Here is a 14174-nt window from a genome sequence, read left to right on the forward strand (position 1 = left end):
GGTGGTGTCGTAAGTTTGTATACTGAATTTGGATGGCTAGCAGTTACTTTTGATTGATGCTGCCTATGTGACGTGTGCCTTCCTCAAACACATTCTTCTATTTAGTATCATTATTTGAAGAAGGTATTGGCATAAATTAAGGCTCCATTGTGATTTCACTAAACAAATACATAAGACAGAGTCTCATCCAATTCACTGGATGTATTTATATAATGCAAGTGAAAAAAGTCAATTTGGAAGCATTTTGCAAGACTTTATTTCCCTCTACTTCTTAATGGCGTGACTCCAAACATTCAGATCTCACAGAGAAAATATACAGCTCCAAAAATTATCTCCCCGCAATTTCTCAAGTCTGTTGTTTCCCTCCGCTCGTTCCAACTAGATGACTATGTTCTCTAACCCTTTGGAAAGCTTCGATTCTCCCAATTCCAAATGCACAGAGGATCCATACCTAGTCCTTTCCTATCAAGAAAGAATTACCTCAAGCGTTGTTGCAGTACTGGATGTTGCCTGTACCAGGCTATGAGCAATGTAAACTGAAGAGGAAGAGTGGAAGCGGTTAGAAATTTCATAATTCACTGTAAAAAAGAAGGAAGGCTGTTTTCTGGCAAACAGTTTGAGAACACAGAAGCATTTTGAACCCATTCTAGGTGAGCAGATGCAGGTGAAGCAGTCAAAAGGTGAAAGCAGCAAGCCATTTATCAACCTGGTGGTTTGGATGACACCTGCAGCGAGCAGGTGGCTATCACCCCCCGCCCGCCTCTGCTCTTTTAAATATCAACACACATTTACAATAACCATTCATGCAGCCACACACATACGCACAATACAGCCGCTTGCGTGGAGACTGAGACGGCCGAATTGAGCCGGCGGTTCGAAGTACCTCTGGAAGCTGAATGCCCTTAACTTTTTCTTTATAGTCCTGACAAGGCCTGTGAGGCCTGGGTGACTTATGACTGCACGAGGTGGGAACGCTGCCTTCCATTTCACATTGGGTTGCTATAGGTCAGGCTGTGACACGCTTGCTGCTGCTTCCTGGCACCTTACTCTACACACAGTCTCATCAGTTAGAAAGCCATGCCTGCAAAGTACCACGCGGCTCCACAAGAGTTAGTGCAGCTTATTCTAACCCCTGAAACTAGAAAAACGCATTAAAAAAAACCCCAAATAATTAGATTAATTCAGAAGTTTCTGAACCTGCAAACGCCCCCACCCCCCTGCATACACACGCAGTCCTGCTACGTTACAGATTTCACGTACGCCCATGCACATGTGTGTGCGCACGCGCGCAAAGACACAGAGATAACGCAACTTATTTCTGTCCATGTGGAACCAACAATCATAACTCTGCAGGTAAGAAACAAAAATGCTATCGAGACCCACTCCTGCCTCAGAAGAAGCTGAAGGGGTTACCATCGTCTGACATTATGGGACTACAGCATCCATCCGATCACAGGAAAAAAAGATTAAAGCATCACACCCAGTTCTATTGTCACACAAGTAGACCATGCATTACTACAGCCCAGACTACAGTTACAAAATCCACCGGTAACAGCCCTGCTATTAACATGCCACCTGTTACCTTTTTTCAAAATGCTGAAATTATCTTATGATCGTTTTCAGCTTGACAAATGCAGTTTAATCTTTATTGCATCTCACAGCACAGACCTGCTTCATCCATGTCTTATTTATCTCACGTGTGTCGGAATGCAACCCCCGAGCCCTCAGTCCCCCCCTGCCACCAGGCATTCCTTCTGCTCTGCTTTATCAATATACCTGGGTTTCCATATCCGACTGCTCCTTTACAATAAAAAACACACCCACCCAGTATTCTACCATTGCCTGTTGCCTTGGTAATCCAAATGCCTGGGTACTCGCTGATTATCGGCGAATGAGACTCGCATTGTTCACACCGCAGCGCGTCTGCTATGTTAATGTGAGATAATGGCAGCCAGAAGACTCCTTTTGTTCCCAGCTTTGCTGTTTATTCATAGTGCCTGGAGGTCAGCGACTGCTACAACAACCAGGGAAGGAACCGCTGAAAGCGTGAGCAGATTCCACTTCTGCTTTTGCCTCTGAGACAGGGGGAAACACGAGCAGCCCCGCACAGCGAGAAGGGCACCGGGAGCTCTGCAGTCTGACTCACGCAAGGTGTAGCAGGCGGCTAGGAGGAAGATTTGATGGACTTGCACTTCCGAGATTTTAGATGAAGCTGATTTACGCTCCCCGACCACAGAAAAAAAACCCGCTTTCTTCAAGAGGCGCGGCGGGAAGGGAGGGAGGGAGGGGAGGGGGGCAGCACGGCACCACCGCGACTTACTGGAAGCGAGCCGGGCTGGGGGCTCCGGGGCTGACCCAGGAGCGGGGGCGCGGGGGGCGAGTCCTGCCGAGCCGCGCCGCCGGCCAGCAGCCTGCCGCGGGCAGCGGCCGGGGCGAGGGCGGCAGCGGCTCCCGCAGCGCCGGAGGCGCGACCGGGCTGAAACCAGCGGGCCGGGGCGGGAGGGGAGCCGGCTGCCGGGGGGCAGCCGCCGAGCAGCTCCCTCGCCATGCGGCGGCGCCCGGAGCGGGCCGGGCGGGGAGGGCAGCGGCCGGGCAGGGCCGGGCAGGGCGAGTCCGTGCAAATGACTTCGCCGGTGGGGGACGGCTCTGCTTCGTGGCACATACAGGGCAGCTCTGGGAAACGTCTCTCCGAGCCGTCTCCGACATGCTGCCTGTCAAAGTTGTTTGGAAATGCTGTTGCTGACACAGTGACACGGGCAAACAAACCATCACGTCGTATCTCCCCTGGCATGGTAAGTGGGAACGGGGAGCATAAACAGCCTGTGGTACCTTCCCCGCATTCTCAGCTTGGTGGAGATGAGGACATTCAAGAAGATGCCCCGGCTGGCGTGCTATTCCTCATTCCTGGAACAGCCCTTTCGCGGGAAGAAACCACCGATTCCTGCTAAAGGCACTGTCAGTATCTAATTAATGTCACCGACCCATCTGCACAGGTTGTTGATGTGCTCTGTCTATTGAGCAGGCTTTGGTGGCATCTCTAGCGAAAACCAGTCAGGAATTTTTTAGCAAGAATTTCTAACCCATTTTATTTTAGGGAAACCATTAGGAAAGCCCTCCATCACTGCAAATTGTAATGACTATTTCCTTTTCTTCCCATTGCGATACTGAAGAGACTTGAGAGAGAGCCCAAGTGTGTGGGGATAGCAGGAGTTAAAAAAAAAAGACAAAATTGTAGATCAGGAATTCGCTCCTTTTGTAATCTATTTACAGGGGAATCCTGAATGACAGACACATGTAAAGAAAAGGCACCAAGAAAAATACCAGGTTTTAGACAAAATACACATCTGTGTTCCTGTTGCCAAATTATGCAAAGAGAACAAAAATCTTAAAAAAAGACAAGGTATTTGCCATCATTTATGCCAATCATCTCTTCTTTTTCACTCCACTGAAAACGTCGCCAGAGTACAAAACTCCCTCCCTGCTTAGAAGCCATGTCACCTCCTGGCTGGCAGGCTGGAGGGCGATGGGAACAGCGTGGGGACCCAGCAAACAGCTACTCACACTGAACTTACCCTGTGTGAACCACAGGCTCCCCCCCCCAGGCCTTCTGTGGGCAAAAAGGACTGCTAAACCTCTCACAGACCTGATGCTGCAGCAGCTGAAGGGCACTGACTTAGCTCTGATGTTCCCTATCCAAAGGTACTCAATCCAGTTAAAGTACTCCTGATGATTTTAATGAGTTTTGCATCAAAGAGCTAGGCAAAGTACAGCTTTCAGTGTCACCACGCAGTTATCATGCTGACAGTCAAAATTGGTAAAAACTAGGGGTCTTGCCATAGCTGAATGATTTTTAACTCCAGTGCCATCAGAACTGCGTTGGTTTCATTGAGAACAAGTGACAGAGGAAACCTTCCCAACACACTGGAAGAGGAAAATCACCTGAACTCAGTAGGAATCATCTGCTTTTGAGAGCAGCCCTCATGTAAAGAGCACGATACTATTGTGATTATCACTAAACAGTAAATTGCAATCAATTAGACATTTTCAGGAACTGGATGTTCAATATGGCCCAAACATGAGAATGACAACTGTCTTTTCAAAGGTGTTAGTTACTGTATTTTAAAAACCAGCATAGACAGGGCAAAGCCTCAGAAGGTCAGACTCTGCCTCAGTCAGCAGGCATACCTTAAATAATATTTGCCTAGTCTTTATGGGGATTTTTAAAAATACCAGCTGACACGTTTTAATTAAAAAAAAAAAAAGAATTCACAAAACAAAACCCTAAAACTTTTTATCTAGTATATACAGCGCTTAGAGGAAAAAATGCGAAATACATAACACTTACATGTACTTATCAGAAAAAAATCTGATACAAAAGTATAGTAGTTGTGTTGCTACATATTATTCTTACCGCAATAGCACTCACTTTGACGCTCTAATCAATACAAAGCCCTATTTTCACATCTGTGCATGGTGCTGTACACACAATAAAAGATGATCCTTATCCTATACCTTTTACCAAGCATGTGAAGAATATATACTTGAAGAGAAGTTAAGCTGCCCATTATTGTTTTCACAGATCATGTCTCTCAGTCTCTCCTGTTACCACAAGAATTGACCACAAACTTATCTCACCTAAAATGAAATGCAGATTTTTCACATGAAAATACTACAGGTTTAATTATTAACAGCTAATGGTTACACATTATCAGTTTTCAACTACAGAGTACTAAGTATTGCTTTTAGCTTCAACGTTCTTTCAAGGTTTTCTTCCACCTCCTCCCCGTAATAAGTGTATGCGCTAAAACTAGTATCAGTGGTTTCACTTAGAAGACAAGATGGGCAAACATCTTGGGACAGTACTTTCAAGCAATTAGTTTTGTCTTTACAATGCTTAGAGCATCAGGGGTCTTACTTAATACTGTTCTGAGCAAATCTTGAGGTGTTTTTTTTTTTTTTTTTAAGAAATGGCACTTCTGCAGAAACATTTTTGGATTCTGAACTTTTCCCTTTTTTTCTCCGGATAGTGGATTTTAACATTTCTTGACAGAAAGGAAGACAGAAGAAAAAGAGAGGCTGCTCTTGCAGAATCAAGAGTAACACAGGTTGCTTTACTGTGTATATTCTCTTATATTAGGACTTACCACCTGTTCAGTCCCTAATTATATTTATTTCACAACTTCACAAACAGAAAGATGAAAAGGCTTTGAAACAATCTTATCTTTCACCTGCAGAGTTTTGAACTCTTTTGCAAAGATTGTTCCTGTACACCACAGCCACATGCAGTAAAGGAGTGATCCCCAACATCAAACTGATGTATAAAACACACACTATGTGCTTGCTTTCATGAAAGTGTGTATATGCTGCACCTGACCTTTTGCTTTAACCATTTCTCTCATCCAGACGTCTTTAAAGTGACTATCACTGTCGGTCAAAACCGCCTATGATGGCAACACTGAAAAGGCAACAACCTTTGCAGAAACTCTGACACTGTTTCTACTGGTACGCTATAGCCAGATCATTCCTGATTCTTAAGAAAGGATGTAAGAGCCAATCCTAACCACCCAGTAAAAATTCAAACATAGAATTGCCATTCTTTTCCAAGAGCTCCTACTGATGTTGAAAGTTCAGCTCTTAGTAAAGTTTATATTAGAAGAAAAGAGGGACAAAACAAACACTAAAAATAAGCATCCTTGTAAAGCAAGTCTAACCAATTAAAGGTATTTATGGTGACTGCCTGAACATAAAACAGTAATAATAATAATAATAAATAAAGCACCCACCGTAATATTGAATTACTACTTAATTTGATCTACTGTTTAGTTTTCTCAAAACCTCTGGCACTGAGTAATTTGTGATAAAAATATTTTCATCTTCATATTTTTCATCAATCTTGACTGCCCTGTACAGACATTACTACCCTTTGATCACTAACTGCAAGACAGCTGGCCATTAATACAGAAGACCAAAATTTGGAGCACGAGAGAGGACAATAAGAAGCTGGCGAATGCTCATGTCAACATACCAAACTGCAACTTACAGCTGTCTGTTTTCAGGTGTTTTTATTGACAAAGTAAGCTTTAACTACAATCTGTGCAAGAAATGAGAAGCCCCCTAGGGCTTGCATGGGTCAGATCCAGCTTAAACTGAACTAGGGTGCAATTCCCGCTGGGATTGATGGAAACCTTTCAACCAAGATTCAATTTGATCCACATGTAAAGGTCTACCACTTAATGCAATGAAACGTTAAGTAGAAACTTGATCAAAGCAAAGGAAGGTGTATAATGACAATATTTTGTACTTACATAACAGCATTTGCCAAAGACCTTAAATTCATTTAAAAGTAAAAACTCAGCCACCTTGAGTAGTACCTGTTATTACAGACGTTATGTCAGATGGGAAAACTACAACACAAACAAGTTACTTACTCCCTGCAAGCTAGAAAGCATGAAATTTCACTCCTATGCAGAAGGACCAGCCCAAAGACTACCAGCCCTCCTTAAGTCCCCCATAAATCCTTTAAGTAGGACTTAAATTAGAAGTTATACAGGATTTAGGAGGTGGATAGGTCTCATTACTGGTCCTTCAGTACAGGGGTGAAGTTTACCCACATGAATCAGTAAAAAAGTCTAAAAATAAGATCTGGGGAAAAAAAAAAATCAATGAATCTCACATTCAAATTTGAGTTAACTATTATTACACTGCACTGACTTAAAAAAAAAAAGATAAGGCCGAAGGATTTTTTTTTGAGAAGCCAGTGCTCATGCTGTTCATAAAGCACAGCAGTTTGCAGTCCAACCAATCGCCCTACATAAGGAAGTAGGTATTTAGCTGAATTTTTGTTCTACACGCAACACTCGATCATTCTGTTAACGAAAAACTAAATTTAGAAAGAAATTAGCACAATACAGTCCCTACTCTGAAAGCATTTGTTGCACATCCTTGCATGGCTTATATTCTGCTGGCTCTAATCCATTTGACCAACAGTATCACTATCAAAGCCCTCCTTGATCTGTCTACTTCAGTTTTCTCCCACAACTCAATTAACTTTTTAAAAATAAAAGGTTGTCCCTACAAATAGGCCAGACCTGAGTTCCCTCCAGTGTATGTGCCCACAGTTTCTTAAATATAAATCTTAGATTTAGATTCTTGTCATACGTTCTCGAGTATGACGTTTTAAATAACCTAAGCAGCTGCGTTTCTGTAGGACCAGGTACATTGGGATTCTAGTCCCTGACTAGAGTTCTGGGTAATTTTGTTGCTAGTAGAAGCAAGAGCAGAGAAAGATCTGTGTGAAGTACTCAAGATAGTCCAACGACAGGGCAAGGGGTCTTTTTTTGTTTAGTGATATTCAGCAGCTGACATATATCCTATATTCCCTCTGTTAGGCTACATAAGGTTCTTGAATATGCTCTTGGTTGTTCTAATTTGATATCTAATTCTTTTACAAAACTTGAACTAGCTGGCTACATTAATTTCTTGTAGGAAATGCAAAGCATACTTTTCTTTTGTTTGAATTCACACAAAAACCCTGTGAAGTAGAGATAAGATACTGTGAACTTTAATACTAAGCTTTTGACCCAAATGTAATCTAATGCAAATACAAATATTGCTTCATCAACAGCTTGATCACTGGGATTGTACTTAATGGCTTTTCATCTTCTGTTTAATTCAAACAAACAGAAAACTCAATTCTTCTTCACCCCATACTTCACTACCGTCTTACAGACATGAAAATAAAGAGCCATTAAGATGTCTCATTCTAATGTACCACCTGAGAGATTTTGAGCAGTCATGGTTATGGCTAAATTACAAACGAGACAACAGCACACACTGAAGCAGCGATGCAGGTATTCCAAATCCCTAAGAGGCTGCTGCAGCTATTACAGATAAGAAGTTACGCCACAGAAATTATGTTTCTAGAAGGGCATCTCATAGGTAAACAGCAGTAATTTAGAACTGACTCCCAGTGTCTTACCCAGTAAAGCATTTCAAGGGCAATACTCAAGAGAAACTTACAGGGACTGTTTGATACTGGGCAGGATTTTCTACTATTAGGTAGAATATTGGGTAACCTGGTATTGACAGAAATGCTGGTATTTAGGTTTAGCAGAAGAAAGTATTTCTTTTTTGACATGTGACAGTTTCAGTGGAAAACTGCCATGAAAGAAAAGAGTTGTGCCTATCTTATCTAGTAATGTAGCACACAGCCTCTATGAGATAGAACAGTGCTTTCATCCTTCCTTTATAGACTCTAGGGGAACAGAAGCTAAAGGGTCAGATGAGAATCAGGCATCTAAAAACTATAAAACTACAGCTAAGAGAGCTTATACACTGTACCACACCTTCTCTGCAGACTGGCCACTAATTTCACCTTGGCTTCTGCAAAGGTATTCCCAGGTGTAAAAATAAGTTATTTTAGAACAGAAGGTTTTCTGGTTTGTTTTTTTTTTTAAGTGTGTTTACAAATCAATCATTTCATAAGCAACTGAAAAAAGAGGCAATCCAGGTGCTCTAAAAAGTCAGTGATATTACATTAGTTATACTACAAAAAAGGACTTTATTCTCAAGGGCTATAATAAAAGGCGTAGCATTTGCATCGTTTTCCCATAAATACAACAAAAATAAGGAGGGAAAAAAAAAAAAAAACCCAAAACCCAAACCCAAAAGTGGTTGCTAGACAAATTCACACATGCAAATGCACTGGTACAAAGATGTCCCTAAGCTCGCTTCTAACACCAAAGTTCAAGTTACTTATGCTACCATGGAATCTAGGTACAAGGAATTTAGCCTCATCCACACTCCTACAATGCTTTACTAACAAAAGTGCCCTACACTAAAAACAATTTATACTATTTGTGATTTCTTTAATGGGATGCTGAGGGATAGACAGCCTTGGAAAAAAGCTCCCAGAAACATAAAGCATGAAATGAATGTTTAATCCTGTCTACACTTATTCTTCAGCTTTTGCCTTGACCAAGACTCTGCAGACAAGAAATACAAATACTGCTTCTTCACTTAATTTGGTAACCAAAGGCTTCACATCTTCAGCTTCTTCCAGTGTCCTTTAATGCTCACATTTTCTCTAAATATAAGTGCTTTGTGATCCTCACCTGATATAAGGTGTTATAGGACATTCTCCCACCTATGGCTACGCCCACTATACAATTGCTTTGTATACAATACATTTCCAAGGACACTTACAAAACAGAACATCGGTGAAATGTTTTCAACCTCAAGAAAAGCCAGTTGTATTTAAATAAACAGCAGGAAAATGTCTGGTGAGAGACATGTTGTATAAGTTTATCTCTAGGGCACAACTTTAAGTTTGAAAGTAAGCCCTCTTGATCTGAGCGCAGATCTGAAGATGGAAGCATCACTTCACTATGCTCCAGGTAATAGCCAAGACAAAACCTAAGTTTATTTAGTACTTGTGGTAATTACAGATCCCCTGTTGTCTGTACTGCTGTTCAGTGCGTGAAACGGTGTAGCTACCTCCGTCAATGGTAATAAACATTTCAATTAACAGATCTGTGATGCGGTACATCTGCCCAGACTGCCACTCCTACGGACTGGGCTGAGACTCACCTATGAGAGAGGGTGGGTTTCATGGAGCTCATAGAGTTCATGGGGGGTTGCATGGGTAGCTTCCCTGGAGGATCGTTCTGCCGGCTTTTCTGGTGGCGAAGCAGCAAGAGCCGTCCCAGCTCCTCACACCACGACGAAAGCAGCGCTGTGCAAACAGAACACAATGACAGTAAGCGCACAACTGAAGAACTGGCACAGCCGAGTGCAGATGCAAGCTACTGTAACAAGAGTCATGATCCGAACAGACAAACCCCAGGAGTGAAAAGCTTGTCCACGAACCACCACTCACATTATTATCCTATCAAATTGAGTCTGCAATTGCCCTACGCTATCATTATAATGTTTTTACACAAGTTACAAACATTCTGCACAGCCCAGGAGGCACGAGAGAACTTGTTTGAGCTGAGCGGCACAGAGATGAAGAATGGATGAGGCACAAGGACATGGGATATCTGTTGTGAGTGAAAAAAAGATGCAGAATAATTCATTTCACACTAATAGAAATGTAACAAAAACATACAGAAAACATCATTCACAGAGGGGAGCAAAGAACAACAAGATCTTTTTTCTGTTCGACTATTTTTGTGCAAAGGAGTAATTGGAGAGGCATGAAGACAAACCCATGGACAGGAATTCGTTTCCAAAATTACTATCAGCTAGCAGTCTTGAATAGATAAACAGGAGAATATGGCCACACTGATGTATGGTTATAAAGTTAGGCACTAAAATCTATATTTGACCCAGCACAACCCCTAAGTGTGTATTTCCATTATGAGCCTAATCTTCTGGTCAATGAGGGTAATTCTGTGTTTACAGGAAAATCACGCTTACGAACTATGAAGATGCAGACATTTCCAAGAGGGACGAAAAGCTTGCAACTCCCTCTAAAGACATGAAAGGGGTCATTATCTCTGGAAACGTGGCCTCTCCCTCATGCACCCACACTCGGAAAAGACCTGCCCCTGTTACAGAAACCGCCTACTTTGCAATAAGCAGAGCCCCAGAAAGCGCGGGTGAAGTCTGGCTCCTGTGAGTGCACCCACCGAAGACACCCCACTGAAGCCTCCAGCAACACTCGACTGACCCTCAAAGCTGCCTGTTTAATTCCAGCATCAGAAGTGGCTCCAGTAAAAAGTCACCAAGGTATGACACGGTGAAGAGTTTCACCGGAATGAAGTGCAGACTAATTTCAAAATTCTGCAGTTGAAGAAATGTTCTCAAGTGGAAGCACTTGGGGTTTTTCCTTCTTTAAAGTATGCTTTACAAGACCCTCAGAACAAGAAAATGCTTCATATTTAATTTTTAACTAAGTGCTTTCCTGAGGTGTTATGAACTGAACACAAATCAACAGATTGCACAAGTAGGTGAGAACCAGAAGACGACTCAAAACCCAAGCTGCCACAGCAGTTTAGAGTAGGAGAGCTCTAATGTAATTTTAGGCTTGCTGGTTTAAAAGACACAAGTGCAGAATTCTCTAATATTGAAGCTCTTTTATTTTAATTTCTTATTTTTCTAATGGTTGTCTTTTCACCAAATAACATAATCATAAGCAATAGCAAACTATCATTTCAGGGTACACCACCTTCTTTTTCCAGTAGCTACTCACAAGTACTGTTAACATATACTTAGAACAAATTCCAAAGAGACTAATTGTAAATTCATATTTGTAGGGGAGAAAAAGAAACCTGCTTTGCCAAGAACACCCACAAATATGATTTTCCAGTATGAGAAACAATTGGAATTTCTCAAATTTAATGGCCACAGAAGAAAATTACTTAAAGCCTGGGCCATTCCTGTGAATTAATCCCACATTTGGACAAAGGAGAGGTAGTAATTTCATTGCACTTATCAAGCGGAAGGTCAAGAGCAGTGTTTAGGGAGGCATTTTAGAGCTCTGCTGTGACAAAAAGGGGACACCGCTTCTTTATGTAACTAAATATGGTCACTCGGAAATTGTCAGCCTCACATGTAGGCTACAGAAAGCATTCCCCCGAGCTCTGTGAAGTGTTCCAGCAACGAGTGTCAGTCTAAGCTGCTTCTCTATTAGCCAAGGAATCTGTCAACAAGGATTTGATCAAATTATACTCACCTTTTCTCCCTGGCATATCATTACTAATGTGCCAGTGACAAAGGCCCCCCTCCCCCTTTTCCAGCCGCCTGGATATACAAATCCCTGCCTCACAGGGTTTCTTCCCGTGCACCATGTCCACTTGAGCTCTGAGAAACATGAACAAAGTGTTCTGCCGAATGCTAAACGCAGCCGTCGCAGAGTAATAGTAGATGCTGAGCACTTCCACAGCTCTGTGTAATTACTACGGTGTCAAATGGAAATTGTCCATCTTAAAGGAGGCTTTGACGGGAGGAGGGAGCTGCTCCTTCTGCACACCTATATGCACTTGACAAATAAGATAAAAAGCAACAACCCGATGGGTCTGAGGACATGAATCTGCAAACAAAAGCCAAACCTGCTGGGAAAAAAAGCAGAGTAACTCCCGGAAAAGGAATATGCCCATGAGATAGCATTGCTTTGGTGAGGTGAAGATAAGAAAACATCTTAATGAGTTATTTTTATTACCAATATCCAATACACACATTTATAAAGGTGAAACGTAAATCATCAAAGAACAAAGAGGTCCCTCAAGATAAACTGGATGGTTTCATTCTACCAAGTTACCTGGAGAGGACTCATGTTTTTAGAAACTAAGAAACTGCAGGTATAAAACGTAGCAAATTTACTCATCCCTATCACAGCACTCATTACGGAGAGGTTTAACCTTTCCTCCCCCGAGACATTTTGATTCATGTACCATGTATAATAATCGCTCTCTTCCCTACGTCAGTGTTTGTGCACGGAATGAAAACAGAGCTGTTTGTAGCCACCTTAGGAGTTACCAGTCCCCCTCTATCCTGCTCAGCAGGAGCAAGAACTCTCTAAAGGAGTCTGCTCTCCTCTGCTGGGGCAGCCTCCCTTCTCCCCTGCCCCATGCACCTCCACTGCTCCGCTCCCCACTTGGTAAGATGAATATATACGCACCCCCACACACATCTGGTACAGCTGGCTTCTGGAGAACATCACTTCCTGGGCTATTCAAGCAAGATGAAACAAACTCAAAATGAATTTACAGATTACACTATTCATCTTTAGTGTACTTAGTTACTGCTTTTTATGCTGACAGTATTAGGCGCATCTCAACTCATTTACACTCAAAGCACGAGAAATTCAGTATCATACTATAATGAACAGATAAAGCAGCAAGCACAAAGGACAGCTACAGATGGTGCCAACAGTCAGTCTCTCCCTCTCATAGCACAGCCAAGCAGCTGCTTTTTCTCCCCCCTCCACCCCTCCTCCTCGTACAACAGGAGCACAGATTTTGCAGATGGACCATCCGCACCGTCTCTCGCAGCCTCTTGCTGCGGCAGTTTAATGATCAGATTTAAATCGTGTTCCTGTGCTGCATTGCTACAATGTCCCTTGCATATAATGATGTGGCTTTCCTGCTTAAGTTGAAGTCAACTGTTGCAATGGGGGGAAAGGAAAAATCCTTAAACATGCATCCCCCCACGCTCCTGTATGCGGCCCAGGTGTAAAATATAACCTGGTTAATACACCAGAATCGACGTTTTCAACCCCTGTTTAGTCACAGAGGGCTCTGCCAGCTCATGCCAAAAGATGCATAATAATGGCAATCAAATGACGTGCTGACAGTTTAAGTGTACTCACACATTTATTTGGCTTAAAGGGACACACTCTGGGATGATTGGTGCAATATTTGACCTACTTTTCTTCATTTGCAAAACCTGTATCATTCTTAATAGGATTGTGTTTTACTTTAAGAGTTGATATATTTTCATAGGAATAAATCAATACTGATTTGCTAACGACGCCTGTGTTAAGAAACCAACACAGAAATGAGCAGCCTCAGCTCTATTTGTGAAATAGAGAAAACCAGAAATATTTAAAAGTAAGAGAAATTTCATTTACGAATACCCCAAGGGGTTTCCCTAAGGAAGCGAGAGAAAAATCCCATTCAGAGATATTCAGCTTGCTGCCACCTAGCCCCATTTTTGCTTCTCCTTTCTCTGAAGAGGACCAGAAGTTGCGAGTGTGTCTCAGCACAGAATGTGACGGACCTAAAATACTCATAAATACTCCCACGCACCCAGAGTTGGCCACACTTTATGTCCTTCTGGATGCCTCCAATAGTTTTAAACACTTTCATTGAAAAAAATCGTTAAGACATTGCAATGTATCGACACTGGGATCCTAGGGACTAGGAGAGGGAAGAGGGCTGGAAGGCAAGGACTTATTTTTTTTCCCCTTCAGCCCGAGCCACATTTCAAGCATTTGTCTGCAACCACAGAGCTAAGCCTTGCTTGAAAGAGAAAGGAAGCAATTGTTATTTAATCCCCCGCCTCCAGGAGCCAGGTCTTTAAGAACGTGCCAAATATCACAAGATTTGCAACACAATTATTAGGACTGGCCACATACACCCCCCGCCCCGCTACTGTTCCTTTCCTGTGAGGGCCCTTTTGTGCCAAAAACCTGCCAGGCAGTATGGAAACAAAGGCATCGGCTGCCTACT

General features: G+C 42.5%; 1 protein-coding gene across 1 annotated transcript in view; it reads right to left on the minus strand.

Moving 5' to 3' along the window:
- Window positions 1-14174, minus strand: part of ZMIZ1 (zinc finger MIZ-type containing 1) — a 159031-nt gene that overhangs the window by 39827 nt on the left and 105030 nt on the right. Inside the window, exon 4 of the mRNA XM_059821143.1 lies at window positions 9589-9733. Coding sequence (XP_059677126.1) covers window positions 9589-9733 — 145 coding nt within the window. The remainder of the gene's footprint in view (window positions 1-9588; window positions 9734-14174) is intronic.

Source organism: Gavia stellata, chromosome 9 (genome assembly GCF_030936135.1).
Source record: "Gavia stellata isolate bGavSte3 chromosome 9, bGavSte3.hap2, whole genome shotgun sequence".
NCBI classification, from domain to species: Eukaryota; Metazoa; Chordata; class Aves; order Gaviiformes; family Gaviidae; genus Gavia; species Gavia stellata.